Source organism: Triturus cristatus, chromosome 6, assembly GCF_964204655.1.
Source record: "Triturus cristatus chromosome 6, aTriCri1.1, whole genome shotgun sequence".
NCBI classification, from domain to species: Eukaryota; Metazoa; Chordata; class Amphibia; order Caudata; family Salamandridae; genus Triturus; species Triturus cristatus.
In genome coordinates this window covers 1,801,950,843-1,801,973,597 of record NC_140589.1, presented here as the reverse complement: position 1 = coordinate 1,801,973,597, position 22,755 = coordinate 1,801,950,843, and the positions used below count along the sequence as shown (strand labels likewise).

Genomic DNA, 22,755 nt, shown 5'->3' with positions numbered 1-22,755 from the left:
GGTGCCTCACCCGTATCCGCTCACCACCTGCCCATAGAACACACCAACTCAGAGAGGTGACTCACCCGTACCCGCTCACCACCTGCCCATAGAACATACCAAATCAGAGAGGTGCCTCACCTGTATCCGCTCACCACCTGCCCATAGAACATGCCAACTCAGAGAGGTGCCTCACCCGTACCCACTCACCACCTGCCCATAGAACATACCAACTCAGAGAGGTGCCTCACCCATACCCGCTCACCACCTGCCCATAGAACATACCAACTCAGAGAGGTGCCTCACCCGTATCCGCTCACCACCTGCCCATAGAACACACCAAGTCAGAGAGGTGCCTCACCCGTACCCGCTCACCACCTGCCCATAGAACATACCAACTCAGAGAGGTGCCTCAACCGTATCCGCTCACCACCTGCCCATAGAACATGCCAACTCAGAGAGGTGCCTCACCCGTACCCGCTCACCACCTGCCCATAGAACATACCAACTCAGAGAGGTGCCTCACCCGTACCCGCTCACCACCTGCCCATAGAACATACCAACTCAGAGAGGTGCCTCACCCGTATCCGCTCACCACCTGCCCATAGAACATACCAACTCAGAGCAGTGTCTCATTCATACCCGCTCACCACCTGCCCTAGGAACATACCAACTAAGTGCAGTGCCTCACCCGTACCCACACGCCATCTGCCGGTAGAATATACCAACTCAGAACAGTGCCTCACCACACCCAGTCACCACCTGAGCATAGAACATACCAATTCAAAAAGGTGCCTCACCCGTATCCGCTCACCACCTGCCCATAGAACATGCCAACTCAGAGAGGTGCCTCACCCGTACCCGCTCACCACCTGTCCACAGAACACACCAACTCAGAGAGGTGCCTCACCCGTACCCACTCACCACCTGCCCATAGAACATACCAACTCAGAGAGGTGCCTCACCCGTACCCGCTCACCACCTGCCCATAGAACATACCAAATCAGAGAGGTGCCTCACCCGTATCCGCTCACCACCTGCCCATAGAACACACCAACTCAGAGAGGTGACTCACCCGTACCCGCTCACCACCTGCCCATAGAACATACCAAATCAGAGAGGTGCCTCACCTGTATCCGCTCACCACCTACCCATAGAACATGCCAACTCAGAGAGGTGCCTCACCCGTACCCACTCACCACCTGCCCATAGAACATACCAACTCAGAGAGGTGCCTCACCCATACCCGCTCACCACCTGCCCATAGAACATACCAACTCAGAGAGGTGCCTCACCCGTATCCGCTCACCACCTGCCCATAGAACACACCAAGTCAGAGAGGTGCCTCACCCGTACCCGCTCACCACCTGCCCATAGAACATACCAACTCAGAGAGGTGCCTCAACCGTATCCGCTCACCACCTGCCCATAGAACATGCCAACTCAGAGAGGTGCCTCACCCGTACCCGCTCACCACCTGCCCATAGAACATACCAACTCAGAGAGGTGCCTCACCCGTACCCGCTCACCACCTGCCCATAGAACATACCAACTCAGAGAGGTGCCTCACCCGTATCCGCTCACCACCTGCCCATAGAACATACCAACTCAGAGCAGTGTCTCATTCATACCCGCTCACCACCTGCCCTAGGAACATACCAACTAAGTGCAATGCCTCACCCGTACCCACACGCCATCTGCCGGTAGAATATACCAACTCAGAACAGTGCCTCACCACACCCAGTCACCACCTGAGCATAGAACATACCAATTCAAAAAGGTGCCTCACCTCTACCCACTCATCACCTGCCCATAGAACATAGCAACTCAAACAAGTGCCCCACCCCTACTCACTCACCACCTGCCCGCAGAACATACCAACTCACAGCAGTGCCTCGACCATACCCACTCACCACCTGTCCATGGAATATACCAAATCAGAGAGGTGCTTCACCCGTACCCGGTCACCACCTGCCCATAGAACCTACCAAATCAGAGAGGTGCTTCACCCGTATCCGCTCACCACTTGCCCATAGAACATACCAACTCAGAGACGTGCCTCACCCGTACCTGCTCACCACCTGTCCATAGAACATACCAACTCAAAGAGGTGCCTCACCCGTACCCACTCACCACCTGCCCTTAGAACACACCAACTCAGAGCAGTGTCTCATTCATACCCGCTCACCACCTGCCGATAGAACATACCAACTCAGAGCAGTGCCTCACCCGTACCCACTGACCACCTGCCCATAGAACATACCAACTCAGAGAGGTGCCTCACCCGTATCGCTCACCACCTGCCCATAGAACACACCAACTCAGAGAGGTGCCTCACCCGTACCCGCTCACCACCTGCCCATAGAACATACCAACTCAGAGAGGTGCCTCACCCATACCCGCTCACCACCTGCCCATAGAACATACCAAATCAGAGAGGTGCTTCACCCGTATCCGCTCACCACTTGCCCATAGAACATACCAACTCAGAGACGTGCCTCACCCGTACCTGCTCACCACCTGTCCATAGAACATACCAACTCAAAGAGGTGCCTCACCCGTACCCACTCACCACCTGCCCTTAGAACACACCAACTCAGAGCAGTGTCTCATTCATACCCGCTCACCACCTGCCGATAGAACATACCAACTCAGAGCAGTGCCTCACCCGTACCCACTGACCACCTGCCCATAGAACATACCCACTCAGAGCAGTGCCCACCCACACCCACTCACCACCTGAGCATAGACCATACCAATTCAAAAAGGTGCCTCACCTCTACCCACTCATCACCTGCCCATAGAACATAGCAACTGAAACAAGTGCCCCACCCCTACTCACTCACCACATGCCCGCAGAACATAGCAACTCAAAGAGGTGCCTCACCTATACGCACTCACCACCTGCCCGCAGAACATATCAACTCACAGCAGTGCCTCGACCATACCCACTCACCACCAGTCCATGGAATATACCAATTCAGAGCAGTGCCTCACCCATACCCGCCCACCACCTGTCCTAGGAACATACCAACTCAGAGAGGTGCCTCACCCGTACCCACTCACCACCTGCCCATAGAACATACCAGCTTAGAGAGGTGCCTCACCCCTACTCACTCACCACATGCCCGTAGAACATACCAGCTTAGAGAGGTGCCTCACCCCTAATCACTCACCACATGCCTGTAGAACATACCAGCTCAGAAAGGTGGCTCGCCTCTACCCACTCGCCACATGTCCACGGAAGACACCAACTCAGAGCAGTGCCTCACCTCTACTCACTCACCACCTTCCCGTAGAACATACTTACTAATAACAGTGCCTCACCCATACCCACTCACCACCTGCTCATAGGACATACCAACTCACAGCACTGTCTCACCCGTCCCCACTCTCCACCTGCCCACAGAACCTACCAGCTCGGAGCAGCTGTCCTCCTAATCCCACTCACAACCGGTCCATACGACATGCAAAATCGGCAACAACCCATCCCCAAAAAACTCACCACCTGTAGGAGGATAAACGGTTGAATGTGGTGAAGACAGACACAAATCACCAACTGTTTTATCTAGGCCAGGGCAAATCTGCGTGCTTTTGCCCAGCAAAACCTACAAACATCTCGCTAGAATTCCAGGCATTGCTCATATTCATATTAATTTGCGCAGGTGGTTGGCACCCGGATTCATTTTTTGAGGCCAGGCTTTTTATTTCATCATCAGACTTTGTCGGAGAGGACGAAAGAGAAAGGCAAAAAGGGAAAAAAGAGGCGGATGAGGAAAGAGTGTCAAAGGGAAGAGGCGGGGATGAAAAAGAACCGGCAAGATGAAGATGAAGATGCAGGCAGCGCAGTGTTGAGGAAAAACGAGGCGGGGGGAATGGGGGGGAGGGGGGAGCTTGCCCACGATAAAGACTCGCCTGAGTGCTTTGGAGCTCCAGAGCTGAGCCCCACTGCTCTTTGCAACATTTGGCCCTGGAACCATCGAGGGGGAGGGGAAGTGGAGTCCATGGTGGACCGTGAGGGGACAGACATCATCCAGGAAGACGCTTTATGCGGGTAAGGTGAGCGCTGGAGAGTCTGCGAGGTAGCCACCAAAAGTGATGGACTAGAAGCAGACTGAGCCATCCAGCACTGCAGTCGCCAGCTGTGCAGATGTGACTCACTGGAGGGCGGCGAGTGCGCTGCTGCGCATGGCTACCATAAATGAACGAAGACGCTAACTCTATCACATTGAAGGTCCTTGCTATTGTGAGAAAATTGGGCTCAATTCGGTAGCCATGTTGGAGTGAAGCCAAGATATGAGGATTCTCCGTGCACTCATAAGACTGCGATTCAATGACGCAAGAGACTCGCTCAGATGCCTGCGTCCTAACAGAAATGCATGCAAGGAGGCGAGAAACCTTCCTCCCCCATAGACCCCCCCCCCCCCCCCAAAGAGATGTGATGGCAAGTTGCTGAAACCGAGGTTTCCAAACCCCAACTCGACTAAAATAACCCTGCCAGATTATCATCCCACTGAAGCTTGCATGCCCGAGATTCTTCAGAACAACTGGTATCAGATGGTCTCTGCATTGGGGAACATGGTGGTCTACACAAGGAAGTCTGTCCATGTCCTCCCTGAGACCAGGAAGAATGCGCAGAAGCACTTTAAGAACCTACGAGCAGGGATGGCACTGTTGCAAGAGCATCAAAGGGCATTAAAGACGGGCTAGAACCACAGGGGACACCGCCAGGGACCGGAGCCCAAGAACGCGTGGGGTCTTCAGGATGAAGGTGCAAGAGACCCCACCGAATACAAGTCTACACGGATGGCCAACGTGCTCGAAAATTCACTGGGTAAATTAACAATGGGCTTTTGGCTGAGGTCCCCGCCTCCCAAAAAAGAGATCCGGGTGCGGGGCCCACCAGGGCGGTGTCCTTATGGACTGAGGCACCGAGAGTGTGTTTTGGAGGTGGGTAGAAGAAAAGAAAGACAGAAGTTAGTGTTAGCAGGAAGGCCGTTTTCATAGAAAATTCTCAAATCACAGAGAAACTCTGCCCATCTCCAACCGGAGTTTGAAGCTAAAGGGACGACACGAAAATATTCCACCTGGCAACAGTCGACGGAGATAATTCACAGAGGCAAATGTTCACATGAGTAAACCCACACACGAAGAGCTTTTTGTGGTGTGTGAGTAGTAACACTGTAGTATTATTAAACTTACTAAATGCAGTTCATGAATAGGCCCCAGGGACCTACGATAGTACCCCACAGGCAATAACGTTACATTCAATTCATTTATTTTGACTCTTAAAAATGATATATAAATAAAAATAATTATTGTATTATAAAATATTTTATGAACATTTATTACTTAAAAATACATGCATGCTTGTTTTTTTGAATAATAATATTAGTTTAAATTAATTCTATACATAACGTTTACTTCTTTAATACATAATAACTAAATATAATCATTTTACTTTAGGTGGGATTTTGATTAATAAATCTTTGAAGAATAATTTTTATTGAATTTAATATATTTTAATTAATTCAATAATTGCATTCAAAATTAAGTTAACAATGTTATAGCATTTTAACATGTACGTTTACATTTGAAAATACATATATAACATTAATTTACATTAATATTTGCATTAAATATTTTTTTCTATTTCTTTTCATAGTTTAATAAACCTTTTAAACAATTTCCACACTTTCCTACAGTGGGATTTCCGACCTGGTAGGAGGCACCTCTGCCTATGTGTGTAAAGTTACTAGTATTACATTTATACTAATACATTTGGCTCCAGGCACTGTTCACCCTACAGCCCAGCCCTATTCATTGGCACAGGGCTGCTGTTCAGCAGATTTATGGACGGGGATAGGGCGTGCGCTGAAATATGTTAACCCCTTCCCATGGATAATACTCACTATGTTATGTGTTATTCTTGATGGTTTTTAAGAAGAATAAAATAAAAATGAAAATAAAAGAAAGAGAGTAGTGGAGGGGTGGATTCAGGACTAGAGCCCCTTAGTATTCAGTAACCCTGGCATAAGGCTCTTATGGGCAGCGGCACTTTTTATGCGGCAAGCTCCACACATATTATCCTGTGTGGAAACTGTCGACGAGAAACAAACGACAGTCTAGTAACCAGCTCAGTGTATCGCGCGGACGCTATCGGAGTAAGGTGCTGAATCCAGCTAGCACAGCACATAGGAACCGTGGTCGTGTCCTTTATTGGAATGTGGTGCAGCAGGTGCAGTGGCACCGGGGCCCAGGAGCCAGAGGGCCCCACTCAGTTGTGATTATTTCTGTACTTCACAGTTGACACTGCGGCCAGGGGGGGCCCAGTCCCTTCCTTGCCTTGGGGCCCGTGACTCACTGGCTACGTCCTTGATAGGACCGCGGGTCATATTCAGTTTTAGAGTTCACTCCAAGCATTTTAGGCCCGACTCAAGACTTTTGCGGGCAGAACATTGAATTGTACCCGTTTTAGAAAAACTGAAATTACCTGACATAGTGGGCAAAAAAATCTGGGATTTATGTCTATCAATTTACTGCTAGCGTTCAGGCATACACCCCTGTCTGTCCCCAGTAATATCCATTCAGCAGGATATAGCCCTGCTCATTTCACTGCATCTTTTCACCCATTCATTGCCTTCTTGAATGGCTTTAAAAATAATCTCACGTCATAGTAGCATCCACTCAGTCTTCATTTACTGAGTTTAGCTTTGTCGGAATTCAGCACGGGAACACTCAGAACTGGGGTAACCAAGCGCTTTACAAGCTGCAATAATAATTCTCGCAGAACACAGCACCCTCCAGACATGCAACTCCGAGTATACAGAAGAGAGCCACCCCTGAGGCGCACCACGGCTGCACCCAGCCAGCGCCACGCCCACAGTCCACGCCCCTTCAGAGCGGAACCACGCCTACACCCACACTCCTCTGCCAGCAGGAACTGCCTACATTCCACTGCCGAGGAAATCACTCTGCAATGAACTGCACTGGGCATGCACTCACCACAAACTGCCCCTGGTGTGCACCCCCTACTGTCAAAGACCCTCAGACTTGCACTACACCGTTAACACCTACTACTGCCAAAGACCCTCAGAGCTGCATTACACCTTCAAAGTAGTACTGCCAAAGACCCTGAGAGCTGCGCTGCACCTTCATCGCCCACTACTGCCAAAGACCCTGAGAGCTGCGATGCACCTTCATCGCCCACTACTGCCAAAGACCCTGAGAGCTGCGCTGCACCTTCATCGCCCACTACTGCCAAAGACCCTGAGAGCTGCGCTGCACCTTCATCGCCCACTACTGCCAAAGACCCTGAGAGCTGCGCTGCACCTTTATCGCCCACTACTGCCAAAGACCCTAAGAGCTGCATTACACCTTCAAAATGGTACTGCCAAAGACCCCGAGAGCTGCACTGCACCTTCATCGCCAACCACTGCCAAAGACCCTGAGAGCTGCGCTGCACCTTCATCACCCACTACTGCCAAAGACCCTGAGATCTGCACTGCACCTTCACCACCCACTACTGCCAAAGACCCTGAGAGCTGCACCTTTATCACCCACTACTGCCAAAGACCCTGAGAGCTGCGCTGCACCTTCATCATCCACTACTGCCAAAGACCCAGAGAGCTGCGCTGCACCTTCATCATCCACTACTGCCAAAGACCCCGAGAGCTGCGCTGCACCTTCATCACCCACTACTGCCAAAGACCCTGAGAGATGCGCTGCACCTACATTACCCACTACTGCCAAAGACCCCGAGAGCTACGCTGCACCTTCATCACCCACTACTGCCAAAGACCCTGAGAGCTGCGCTGCACCTTCATCGCCCACTACTGCCAAAGACCCTGAGAGCTGCGCTGCACCTTCATCGCCAACCACTGCCAAAGACCCTGAGAGCAGCGCTGCACCTTCATCGCCCACTACTGCAAAAGACCCTGAGAGCTGCGCTGCACCTTCATCACCCACTACTGCCAAAGACCCTGAGATCTGCGCTGCACCTTCACCACCCACTACTGCCAAAGACCCTGAGAGCTGCACCTTTATCACCCACTACTGCCAAAGACCCTGAGAGCTGCGCTGCACCTACATCATCCACTACTGCCAAAGACCCAGAGAGCTGCGCTGCACCTTCATCATCCACTACTGCCAAAGACCCCGAGAGCTGCGCTGCACCTTCATCACCCACTACTGCCAAAGACCCTGAGAGATGCGCTGCACCTACATTACCCACTACTGCCAAAGACCCCGAGAGCTACGCTGCACCTTCATCACCCACTACTGCCAAAGACCCTGAGAGCTGCGCTGCACCTTCATCACCCACCACTGCCAAAGACCCTGAGAGATGCACTGCACCTACATTACCCACTACTGCCAAAGACCCTGAGAGCTGCACTGCACCTTCATCACCCACTACTGCCAAAGACTCTGAGAGCTGCGCTGCACCTACATCACCCACAACTTCCAAAGACCCTGAGAGCTGCGCTGCACCTTCATCACCCACTACTGCCAAAGACCCTGAGAGCTGCATTACACCTTCAAAATGGTACTGCCAAAGACCCTGAGAACTGCGCTGCACCTTCATCATCCACTACTGCCAAAGACCCCGAGAGCTGCGCTGCACCTTCATCATCCACTACTGCCAAAGACCCAGAGAGCTGTGCTGCACCTTCATCACCCACTACTGCCAAAGACCCTGAGAGCTGTGCTGCACCTACATTACCCACTACTGCCAAAGACCCAGAGAGCTACGCTGCACCTTCATCACCCACTACTGCCAAAGACCCTGAGAGCTGCGCTGCACCTTCATCACCCACTACTGCCAAAGACCCTGAGAGATGCGCTGCACCTACATTACCCACTACTGCCAAAGACCCTGAGAGCTGTGCTGCACCTTCATCACCCACTACCGAAGACCCTGAGAGCTGCGCTGCAGCTTCATCACCCACTACTGCCAAAGCCTATGAGAGCTGTGCTGCACCTACATCACCCACAACTTCCAAAGACCCTGAGAGCTGCGCTGCACCTTCATCACCCACTACCGAAGACCCTGAGAGCTGCGCTGCACCTTCATCACCCACTACTGCCAAAGCCTCTGAGAGCTGCGCTGCACCTTCATCACCCACTACTGCCAAAGACTCTGAGAGCTGCGCTGCACCTACATTACCCACTACTGCCAAAGACCCTGAGCTGCGCTGCACCTTTATCACCCACTACTGCCAAAGACCCAGAGAGATGTGCTGCACCTTCATCGCCCACTAACTGCCAAAGACCCTGAGAGATGTGCTGCACCTTCAAAATGGTACTGCCAAGGACCCTGAGCTGCACTGCACCTTCATAACCCACTACTGCCAAAGATCCTGGGCCCGTTTCACAGAATTAACTTAAGACTAAATCCTAAACTTACTACTTTGTGGTATTCACAGAATGCACTTACTACTTTTGGTATTCACAGAATGCACTTACTACTTATGTTATTCACAGAATGGATTTACGACTACTAACTTTACGTCCGCACTCGGGCCGGAAATTCCGGCCCGGAGGCGGAGCTTCCGGCCCGGAGGCGGAGCTTCCGGCCCGGAGGTGGAGATTTCGGCCATGGCTAAATCTTTGCCACCGGCCGGAATCCCCACCTCCGGGCCAGAAGCTCCGCCTCTGGCCCGGAAGCTCTGCCTCCGGCCCGGAAGCCCCGCCTCCAGTTCCGCCTCTGGTCCGGAAGCTCCGCCTCTGGATTTAGTCTTAAGTTAATTCTGTGAATCGGGCCCCCTGAGAGCTGCTCTGCACCTTCATCACCCACTACTGCCAAAGACCCTGAGAGCTGCGCTGCACCTTCATCACCCACCACTGCCAAAGACTCTGAGCTGCGCTGCACCTACATTACCCACTACTGCCAAAGACCCTGAGCTGCGCTGCACCTTTATCACCCACTACTGCCAAAGACCCTGAGCTATGCTGCACCTTTATCACCCACTACTGCCAAAGACCCTGAGAGATGTGCTGCACCTTCATCGCCCACTAACTGCCAAAGACCCTGAGAGATGTGCTGCACCTTCAAAATGGTACTGCCAAAGACCCTGAGCTGCGCTGCACCTTCATAACCCACTACTGCCAAAGACCCCGAGAGCTGCGCTGCACCTTCATCACCCACTACTGCCAAAGACTCTGAGCTGCGCTGCACCTTTATCACCCTCTACTGCCAAAGACTCCGAGAGATGCGCTGCACCTTTATCACCCTCTACTGCCAAAGACTCTGTGAGCTACACTACACCTTCAAAATGGTACTGCCAAAGACCCTGAGATCTGCGCTGCACCTCGACCACCCTGCCCCATATTCACACACCGAACGCTGAATGCCGGACATCTCAATGCCGGGCACAGCTTAGCATGGACGGCTGTTCCCAAAGACTCTCAACTTGAAATGTATACATACTATCACTTCTAATCCACGACGTATTCAATTGTATTACTTTCACAAGTGTAACAGCCGTTCCCCAGACTCTGAATGCTCGAACCAGACTATACAACAACATTCTTGACGTAACCAGATTGAGTTTTAAAAGTAAGGGTACTCCGGATGGCTGTTTGCTCCTTAGCGCCGCTGTTTTTGTTCCGATCCGCCTACATTGCCGCTCTACACATTTCTGCCCTGAGGAAGCCTGTGAAGAAGAAAACGATTAAAAAGACAAACACAAGCAAAGGACACATTCGTCTTTTTGGTTTTTGTTCTGTCATGTACAATTTTCTATATGCATACTCTGTTTTGTTGCCTCTCGATTGTGTTTACACATATATAATGTATGCCCAGTTGGTAGCTGGTCGTTAGAGGGGGCAACCATTGTTTGGAACCCAGTGAGCACTTCAAGTGGTGCAGCAACAGGTCCCCTAGCTGCCGTGCTTGTTCAACCTTCAACACCCACTACTGCCAAAGACACTCAGAAACTCACCACACCTTCATCTCCCACTACTACCAAACACCCTCAGAGCTGCGCTCCACCTTCATCTCCCACTACTACCAAATACCCTCAGAAAATCACCTCACCTTCATCTCCCACTACTACCAAACACCCTCAGAGCTGCGCTGCACCTTCATCTCCCACTACTACCAAATACCCTCAGAAAATCACCACACCTTCATCTCCCACTACTGCCAAAGACCCTCAGAAAATCACCACACCTTCATCTCCCACTACTACCAAATACGCTCAGAGCTGCACTACATCTTTATCCCCCACTACTGCCCAAGACCCTCAGAGCGGCACTACACCGTTATCGCCCACTACTACCAACGGCCTTCAGTAATTAGCTATCTCTTTTATCAGCCACTACTGCCAAAGACCCTCAGAGCTGCGCTTCACTTCCATCACCCACCACTGCCAAAGAATGAAGGGCCCGATTCACAGAATTAACTTAAGACTAAATCCTAAACTTACTATTTTGTGGTATTCACAGAATGCACTTACTACTTATGGTATTCACAGAATGGATTTACGACTACTAACTTTACGTCCGCACTCGGGCCGGAAATTCCGGCCCGGAGGCGGAGCTTCCGGCCCGGAGGCGGAACTGGAGGCGGGGCTTCCGGGCCAGAGGCGGAGCTTCCGGGCCGGAGGCGGAGCTTCCGGCCCGGAGGTGGGGATTCCGGCCGGTGGCGGAGATTTAGCCATGGCCGAAATCTCCACCTCCGGCCCGGAAGCTCCGCCTCCGGGCCAGAATTTCCGGCCCGAGTGCGGACGTAAAGTTAGTAGTCGTAAATCCATTCTGTGAATACCATAAGTAGTAAGTGCATTCTGTGAATACCAAAAGTAGTAAGTGCATTCTGTGAATACCACAAAGTAGTAAGTTTAGGATTTAATCTTAAGTTAATTCTGTGAATCGGGCCCGTAGACTTTCCAAATGCACTACACGGGTAACATGCAACACGGGCCAAAAGAAATAGCCTCTCCCACTTGCACCTCACCAAAGAGCTGCACCACACCCATACCGCACACGACTTCCCAAAGATAGACCCTCAAAGCTATACTAGACCGATACCATTCACCACTGACCAAAGAGTGTAGAACATCAGAGCTGCACTAGACCTGCACCAGACCTGCACCATCCATTAATGCTCCACTAGACCTGTACCACCCATTGATGCTGCACTAGACCTGTACCACCCATTGATGCTGCACTGGACCTGTACCATCCATTGATGCTGCACTAGACCTGTACCATCCATTGATGCTGCACTAGACCTGTACCACCCATTGATGCTGCATTGGACCTGTACCACTCATTGCTGCTGCACTAGACCTGTACCACCCATTGATGCTGCACTAGACCTGTGCCATCCATTGATGCTGCACTAGAACTGTACCATCCATTGATGGTGCCCTAGACCTGTACCATCCATTGATGCTGCACTAGACCTGTACCACCCATTGATGCTGCACTGGACCTGTACCACCCATTGCTGCTGCACTAGACCTGTACCACCCACTGATGCTGCACTAGACCTGTACCATCAATAAATGCTGCACTAGACCTATCCTCTTCACCACTGGCTAACGAGTATCAACCCTCAGAGCTGCACTAGACCTGTACAGTCTATTAATGCTGCACTAGACCTGTACCATCCATTGAAGCTGCACTAGACCTGTACCATTCACCACTGGCCAAAGAGTATCAATTACTCAGAGCTGAACTAGACCTGTACCATACACTGGAGCTGAACTAGACCTGTACCATACACTGGAGCTGCACTAGACCTACGCCATTCAGCACTGGTGAACGAGTATCGACCCTCAGAGCTGCACTAGACCTGTACCATTCATTGATGAAGCACTAGACCTGTACCATCCATTGATGTTGCACAAGACATGTCCCATCCATCGATGCTGCACTAGTCCTGTACCATCCATTGATGCTGCACTAGACCTGTACCATCCATTGAAGCTGCACTAGACCAGTACCATTCACCACTGGCCAAATAGTCTTAACTCTCAAAGCGGCACTAGACCTGTACCATCCATTGAAGCTGCACTAGACCTGTACTATTCACCACTGGCCAAAGAGTATCAACCCTCCGAGCTGCACTAGTCATGTGCCATCCATTGAAGCTGCACTAGACCTGTACCATCCATTGATGCTGCACTAGACCTGTACCACCCACTGATGCTACACTAGACCTGTACCATCCATTAATGCTGCACTAGACCTGTATCATTCATTAATGCTGCACTAGACCTGCTGCACTGGACCTGTGCCATTCATTAATGCTGCACTAGACCTGTACCATTCATTAATGCTGCACTAGACCTGTTACATCCATTAATGCTGCACTAAACCTGTATCATTCATTAATGCTGCACTAGACCTGTACCATCCATTGATGCTGCACTAGACCTGTACCATCCATTGAAGCTGCACTAGACCTGTACCACCCACTGATGCTGCACTAGACCTGTACCATTCATTAATGCTGCACTAGACCTGTTACATCCATTAATGCTGCACTAAACCTGTATCATTCATTAATGCTGCACTAGATCTGTACCATCCATTAATGCTGCACTAGACCTGCTGCACTGGACCTGTGCCATTCATTAATGGTGCACTAGACCTGTTCCATCCATTAATGCTGCACTAGACCTGTATCATTCATTAATGCTGCACTAGATCTGTACCATCCATTAATGTTGCACTAGACCTGTACCATCCAATAATGCTGCACTAGACCTGTACCATTCATTAATGCTGCACTAGACCTATACCATTCATTAATGCTGCACTAGACCTGTACCATCCATTGATGCTGCACTAGACCTATACCATACATTAATGCTGCACTAGACCTGTACCATCCATTAATGCTGCACTAGACCTGTACCATCCATTGATGCTGCACTAAACATGTACCATACATTAATGCTGCACTAAACCTGTACCATTCATTAATGCTGCACTAGACCTGTACCATCCATTGATGCTGCACTAGACCTGTACCATCCATTGAAGCTGCACTAGACCTGTACCACCCACTGATGCTGCACTAGACCTGTACCATCCATTGATGCTGCACTCCGCCTGTACCATCCATTGATGCTGCACTAAACATGTACCATCCATTGAAGCTGCACTAGACCTGTACCATCCATTGATGCTGCACTTGACCTGTACCATACTTAAATGCTGCACTAGACCTATACTCTTCACCACTGGCTAACGAGTATCAACCCTCAGAGCTGCACTAGACCTGTACCGTCTATTAATGCTGCACTAGACCTGTACCATCCATTGAAGCTGCACTAGACCTGTACCATTCACCACTGGCCAAAGAGTATCAATTACTCAGAGCTGAACTAGACCTGTACCATACACTGGAGCTGAACTAGACCTGTACCATACACTGGAGCTGCACTAGACCTACGCCATTCAGCACTGGTGAACGAGTATCGACCCTCAGAGCTGCACTAGACCTGTACCATTCATTGATGAAGCACTAGACCTGTACCATCCATTGATGTTGCACAAGACATGTCCCATCCATCGATGCTGCACTAGTCCTGTACCATCCATTGATGCTGCACTAGACCTGTACCATCCATTGAAGCTGCACTAGACCAGTACCATTCACCACTGGCCAAATAGTCTTAACTCTCAAAGCGGCACTAGACCTGTACCATCCATTGAAGCTGCACTAGACCTGTACTATTCACCACTGGCCAAAGAGTATCAACCCTCCGAGCTGCACTAGTCATGTGCCATCCATTGAAGCTGCACTAGACCTGTACCATCCATTGATGCTGCACTAGACCTGTACCACCCACTGATGCTACACTAGACCTGTACCATCCATTAATGCTGCACTAGACCTGTATCATTCATTAATGCTGCACTAGACCTGCACCATCCATTAATGCTGCACTAGACCTGTACCATTATGCTGCACTAGACCTGTACCATTCATTAATGCTGCACTAGACCTATACCATTCATTAATGCTGCACTAGACCTGTACCATTCATTAATGCTTCACTAGACCTGTGCCATTCATTAATGCTGCACTAGACCTGTACCATCCATTGATGCTGCACTATACCTATATCATTCATTAATGCTGCACTAGACCTGTACCACCCACTGATGCTGCACTAGACCAACACATCCATTAATGCTACACTAGACCTGTACCATTATGCTGCACTAGACCTGTACCATTCATTAATGCAGCACTAGACCTATATCATTCATTAATGCTGCACTAGACCTGTACGATCCATTAATGCTGCAGTAGACCTGTACCATTCTTTAATGCTGCACTAGACCTATACCATCCATTGATGCTGCACTAGACCTGTGCCATTCACTGATGCTGCACTAGACCTGTACCACCCATTGATGCTGCACTAGTCCTGTACCACCCATTGATGCTGCACTAGACCTGTACCATCCATTGATGCTGCACTAGACAGGTACCATCCATTGGATCTGCACTACGCTTGTGCCACTCACTGCTGCCAACTGAGTACAGACCATCGGAACTGCACCATATGAATTCCCACTCACCACTGTCACAGGGCATAGCCTCTTAGAACTGCACCACGCCTGTATACCTCCCACTACTGGCCCCAGAAAATAGGCCCTGAGAGCTGCAACCACCCCCCCTCCCCCGTAACCAGTCACCGCTACCACAGTATAGACCCTCAGAGCTGCACCGCACCGCTTCTAGCAGTATAGCCCCTCAGTGTGCACCACCCATACACTCACTCACTGCCCCCCACAGTATAGACCCTGACAGCTGCACCACATCTATACTCACTCACCACTTCCCACAGTACAGACCCTGACAGCTGCACCACATCTATACTCACTCAGCGCTTCCCTCAGTACAGACCCTGACAGCTGCACCACATCTATACTCACTCATCGCTTCCCACAGTACAGACCCTCACAGCTGCACCACATCTATGCTCACTCACCGCTTCTCATAGTACAGATCCTCAGAACTGCAACACTGCTATACTTACTCATTGCTTCCCACAGTACAGACCCTGACAGCTGCACCACTGCTACACTCACTCACCGCTTCCCACAGTACAGACCCTGACAGCTGCACCACATCTATACTCACTCACCGCTTCCCACAGTACAGACCCTAACAGCTGCACCACATCTATACTCACTCACCGCTTCCCACAGTACGGACCCTCACAGCTGCACCACATCTATGCTCACTCACCGCTTCTCACAGTACAGACCCTCACAGCTGCACCACATCTATACTCACTCACCGCTTCCCACAGTACAGACCCTGACAGCTGCACCACATCTATACTCACTCAGCGCTTTCCTCAGTACAGACCCTGACAGCTGCACCACATCTATACTCACTCACCGCTTCCCACAGTACAGACCCTCACAGCTGCACCACATCTATACTCACTCACCGCTTCCGACACTACAGACCCTCACAGCTGCACCACATCTATACTCACTCAGCGCTTCCCACAGTACAGACCCTCACAGCTGCACCACATCTATACTCACTCACCGCTTCCCACAGTACAGACCCTGACAGATGCACCACATCTATGCTCACTCACCGCTTCCTACAGTACAGACCTTCAAAGCTGCACCACATCTATACTCACTCACCGCTTCCCACAGTACAGACCCTAACAGCTGCACCACATCTATACTCACTCACCGCTTCCCACAGTACAGACCCTGACAGCTGCACCACATCTATACTCACTCAGCGCTTCCCACAGTACAGACCCTCACAGCTGCACCACATCTATACTCACTCACCGCTTCCCACAGTACAGACCCTCACAGCTGCACCACATCTATACTCACTCACCGCTTCCCACAGTACAGACCCTCACAGCTGCACCACATCTATGCTCACTCACCGCTTCCCACAGTACAGACCTTCAAAGCTGCACCACATCTATACTCACTCACCGCTTCCCACAGTACAGGCCCTGACAGCTGCACCACATCTATGCTCACTCACCGCTTCCCACAGTACAGACCTTCAAAGCTGCACCACATCTATACTCACTCACCGCTTCCCACAGTACAGACCCTAACAGCTGCACCACATCTATACTCACTCACCGCTTCCCACAGTACAGACCCTCACAGCTGCACCACTGCTATACTCACTCATTGCTTCCCACAGTACAGACCCTGACAGCTGCACCACTGCTACACTCACTAACCGCTTCCCACAGTACAGACCCTGACAGCTGCACCACATCTATACTCACTCAGCGCTTCCCTCAGTACAGACCCTGACAGCTGCACCACATCTATACTCACTCATCACTTCCCACAGTACAGACCCTCACAGCTGCACCACATCTATGCTCACTCACCGCTTCTCACAGTACAGACCCTCACAGCTGCACCACATCTATGCTCACTCACCGCTTCCCACAGTACAGACCCTCACAGCTGCACCACATCTATAGTCACTCACCGTTTCCCACAGTACAGACCTTCAAAGCTGCACCACATCTATTCTCACTCACCGCTTCCCACAGTACAGACCCTAAGAGCTGCACCACATCTATACTCACTCACCGCTTCCCACAGTACAGACCCTCACAGCTGCACCACTGCTATTCTCACTCACCACTTACCACACTATAGACCCTCATAGCTGTATCCCACATATACCCACCCACATAATCCCCCAGTATAGACCCTCAGAGCTTCACCACACATATATTCACTCAAAGCTTCTCACAGTACATAATATCAGATCTCCCGCATTCATATACCCACTGACCGCTTCCCACAGTATATACCGTCACAGCTGCACCACACATATTCACTCACTGCTTCCCACGGAATATACTCTAACAGCTGTACCACTGCTACACTCACTCACCGCTTCCCACTGTACAGACCCTCAGAGCTGCACCACTGCTATACTCACTCATTGCTTCCTACAGTACTAGTCCTCACAGTTGCACCACTGATACACTCACTCACCGCTTCCCACAGTACAGACCCTCACAGCTGCACCACATCTATACTCACTCAAAGCTTCCCACAGTACAGACCCTCACAGCTGCACCACATCTATACTCACTCACCGCTTCCCACAGTACAGACCCTGACAGCTGCACCACATCTATACTCACTCACCGCTTCCCACAGTACAGACCCTCACAGCTGCACCACATCTATACTCACTCACCGCTTCCTACAGTACAGACCCTTGCAGCTGCACCACTGCTATACTCACTCACCGCTTCCCACAGTACAGACCTTCACAGCTGCACCACTGCTACACTCAATCACCGCTTCCCACTGTACAGACCCTGACAGCTGCACCACATCTATACTCACTCACCGCTTCCCACAGTACAGACCCTCACAGCTGCACCACATCTATACTCACTCACCGCTTCCCACAGTACAGACCCTCACAGCTGCACCACATCTATGCTCACTCACCGCTTCCCACAGTACAGACCCTTGTAGCTGCACCACTGCTATACTCACTCACTGCTTCCCACAGTACAGACCCTCACAGCTGCACCACATCTATAATCACTCACCGCTTCCCACAGTACAGACCCTGACAGCTGCACCACATCTATGCTCACTCACCGCTTCCCACAGTACAGACCCTCACAGCTGCACCACATCTATACTCACTCACCGCTTCCCACAGTACAGACCCTCACAGCTGCACCACATCTATACTCACTCACCGCTTCCCACAGTTTAGACCCTCAGAGCTGTTTGAAGCATATACCCACTCACTGATTTCCACAGAGCTGTACCTCCTCTATACCCACTCACATCCTCCAACGGTACATACCCTCAGAGCTGTACCTCCACTATACCCACTCACATCCTCCAACGGTACAGCACTCACATCCTCCAACGGTACAGGCCCTCAGAGATGTACCTCCTCTATACCCATTCACATCCTCCAACGGTACATACCCTCAGAGCTGTACCTCCTCTATACCCACTCACATCCTCCAACGGTACAGCACTCACATCCTCCAACGGTACAGACCCTCAGAGCTGTACCTCCTCTATACCCACTCACATCCTCCAACGGTACAGCACTCACATCCTCCAACGGTACAGACCCTCAGAGCTGTACCTCCTCTATACCCACTCACATCCTCCAATGGTACAGGCTCCCACTCACATCCTCCAACGGTACAGACCCTCAGAGCTGTACCTCCTCTATACCCACTCACATCCTCCAACGGTACAGGTCCTCAGAGCTGTACCTCCTCTATACCCACTCACATCCTCCAACGGTACAGGCCCTCAGAGCAGTACCTCCTCTGTACCCACTCACATCCTCCAACGGTACAGGCCCTCAGAGCTGTACCTCCTCTATACCCACTCACATCCTCCAACGGTACAGACCCTCAGAGCTGTACCTCCTCTATACCCACTCACATCCTCCAACGGTACAGACCCTCAGAGCTGCACCACACCAGCACCCAAGCTGCTTCCACAAAATATAGAACCCCGGAGCTGGTCTGCACCTACCCCCAGTCCCCACTGCCCGGCGTAGAGTCCTAAATACGTAAACTCTCTCTGCCAAGCGGTGCCGCACTGCCCCCGGCTTGGATTCCCCCCTCCGTGTGCCCCGGAGGAGCACACGCTACACTCACTACACGGCCGGCGCAGCTTCGCGTTGGCTCTGCCCATCAGAGCTGTGTAGGCGCTAGCGCTGGGCCGTGCATTCAAGCTCCCATGGGCGCGCTTCCCTTCCTACTGCCCCAAGCCCGTAACTGCCCAGACTAGGCCGGCGAGGGTGCAGCCCTTACCCCTTTAGGCATGACAGGGGGCATCTACGATGTTTCTGCCCCGTCCATCATCTGTAGGATTCGTTAACACTCGCACAACGAGACAGCGAATGTGCGGGCACCGGTGGGCCGGGGGCAGTCGGGGGACAGGGTGTGCACCAGCTCGGGGGCATCGAGCAATGCAGCGGAGCCCGCTCAGGGAAGGGACGGAAGAACAGGAAATAAACCCAGTACGTGATGCAAAGCTTGGAGGCCCGCCTGTGGTGAGATGCCCTTCTGTGTCCCATCTCTCCCAGATATTCAGAGGGTTTGGGGTGAGTGGGGGCATCCTGGACCCCCTCTCGCGCCGTAGATCATTCCGTCAAGCCCCTGAATAACCCCCTCCAACCCCTCCAGCAATGGGTCCTTTCAAGACGGAAATACCGAGCCGCCACAATTAAAATGTGTGCTGGGGGGTCCAGTATGAATGCACCCGAGGGAGCGCGTGGCTCCTTCCACCGGGACAGCGGGGTACGTATGCGACACACGCACGTACGCCATTCCCCACAGTGTATCACGACCCTCACTCACTCAAAGTCTGTGGACAGACCCCACGCCGCCCAAGGGCAGGCGGCTGAATCTACCCCCTGCCTCCCGAAGAGCCCTCGAGGTCACACGACGCCGTATGCTCGTGGCACGCCAGATATAAACCGGACAGCGCCAGGGCCATTATTAGCACAGCCTCATCCCTTCCAACACAACCCCCTGAGCTGTCTAGGAGCGGACGTCCAGAAAGTGAGGAGGATGGTTTGAGTGAAAACAACTACTGGTAACACAGACAAACGATGAACTACACGTGGGAAACTCCGTTAAATTCCACGGGGTTAGAAGTGGCTACAAGTGGGAGTAAATCAAAGGGAGCCTGGAGGTTCCTGGTCTCCCGCACATCTCTCGACCTGTCCCATGTTCTTTCTATCCATTTATTCCAAACTATGTTTGTCAATAAAAATGTTATTAAAAGTGTGTGGTAAAATATCGATTCCTCAACTCCTCAATGAAAAAGTCCGAAGGTGCAAAACATCACCAGAGACGTCGCTTCAACTTTGACTGTTACAAAAAAACGTAGACCCCAGACTGAGCCCCTTTTGGGTTCCGCTTTAACCTCCAATCTCCGAATCTTTAAACTGATTTTTTGAAAAAGTGTCAGCATCACTCAGCACCACAGCCTGCTGTCTCACTCTAGCGCACAGAAACTTTAAGAGTCTATTAAAATAAAGCACCAACTCTCACTTCCACACTGTGTTTTTGGCTAAACAGTGCTTCCCACAGCCGGCTCTCCACCAGGCCCTGGGCGGGCCGCCCCCCCCAGCGCCCCAGCGCCCCGGCCCCTACCTATGGTGGTGATGACCGTGATGGCGAAGTAGAAGGATCCGGCGAACTTCCACTGCACGCCGGCCTTGTGCGGCTTGAGCTTCAGCACCACCCACTCGAGCTCGCTGTAGTTGTCCTCCGTCAGGTTGTACTTCCTCCGCAGGTCGCCCTGCTTCTGCTCCAGCCGCCTCTTCTCCGAGGTCTCCTGCTCGGACTCCAGCGCATCGAAGACGGCCGCGCCCACCAGCAGGTAGGTGAAGGTGCAAATGATGAGGGCGAGCGTCCGCACGTTCTGCCTCTTCATGGTCCCGGCGAGGGGCTGGCTGCAGGGCGGCCGGGGGCCAGGGGCATGGTGCCTGCGGCCGGAGCCCGCGTCCTGTGGCTGCCGGCGAGGCTGCGTGTGCGCCGGCGCGGGCGGTGGCCTCTGGAGCCCCGAATAGCGCTGCGCTGGGAGCTGTCCGTTCAGCACCACTGCCTGCCCGCTCTCCGCTCCGTGCGCACTGCGCTGTGGGAGCAGCCGCCAGCCCCTGCCATGTAAGGCTGTGTGCGCTCCAGGAGGGGCAGGCGGCCCGGCCCACCCAGTGCAGGCACGGCCAGACCCAGATCTGGTTTCATCCAACCGGCGTGGCGCGGACTCTCTCTCTCTCTCGCATCAATCCCGGCGACTCCCCCGACGCGCCGTTTAAGAAACATTAAGACGGCTCTGGGAGGTGTGTGGGTGGGAGTCCCACAGGCGGAGGGGGGCAGCCGCACGTGCTGCCTGCATGCTGAAGTGACACACTGCGACACAAGGCAGCACGTCTGCGCGAGATCTACATTACTACGTTGTACATGCACGTCCAGACATATGGCCATATGTTTACGAACAATAATAACAATGACGCGTCATTCGAAACTATCGTGGAAGTTACTCTTCCATTATGACAGCGCTGAGAAACAAGAGAAGATTTTTTTTTAAAACGAAGGCGACTCCGCCGGTGTGCGTATTGCTAAGAATTTGAGGATCGGGGCTCAGATATTGAGGGGGCAACGGTGTCTGGAGCGAACTCACAACGGGAAGCCGCATGCATTTTAGGCTTAACCCCGGATATTGACTCTGCCAAAGAGACAAGTTGCCCCGATTGGCGGCTTCTTCCTATTAAACGTCCACTGAGGGGCCTGCAATGCGCGGGAGACCTGCGCGTGCCGTTTATTTAAACTTAAAGAGCGCGGCGCTGCTGGGCTGTTCCGCGTCAGACACGTCCGGCGTATACATTTGTTTCTGCTAAATCACCCGAGGAAGGCTGGCCCCACATGCGATAGTGTAAACTGCGGGAGCGAACCAAGGATAAAAGGAGCACATCTTTTATTTCACAGGTGTCAGTTATCACATGAAAACAGACCTACAAAAAACACAGAGCCACGTTCCAAGCAGAAACCCTAACTTTTACTGGCCGTCTTAGTCACTACGGGGCATATCAACAAGGGCTTTATCTCTGCTTTTTTGGCTTTAAAAGCCAAAAAAAGCAGAGATAAAACTAGCACCCTATCAACAACAGGGTGCTAACATGCAAATTTGCATGTTAGCACCCTTTTACTCTACGCTTCCCCTTGCATCTCTAATGAGATGCAAAGGGGGCGTTCCAGAGTAAAATAATAGGAGAAATGT

General features: G+C 51.8%; 1 protein-coding gene across 1 annotated transcript in view; it reads right to left on the bottom strand.

The window, feature by feature from the left end:
- The window catches only part of KCNK3 (potassium two pore domain channel subfamily K member 3), a 238,257-nt gene extending 216,603 nt beyond the window's left edge, over positions 1 to 21,654 (bottom strand). Inside the window, exon 1 of the mRNA XM_085613146.1 lies at positions 21,129 to 21,654. Within this exon, the coding sequence (XP_085469272.1) occupies positions 21,129 to 21,411 (283 nt within the window). The 5' untranslated portion in view covers positions 21,412 to 21,654. The remainder of the gene's footprint in view (positions 1 to 21,128) is intronic.
- Positions 21,655 to 22,755: the final 1,101 nt, after the last annotated feature.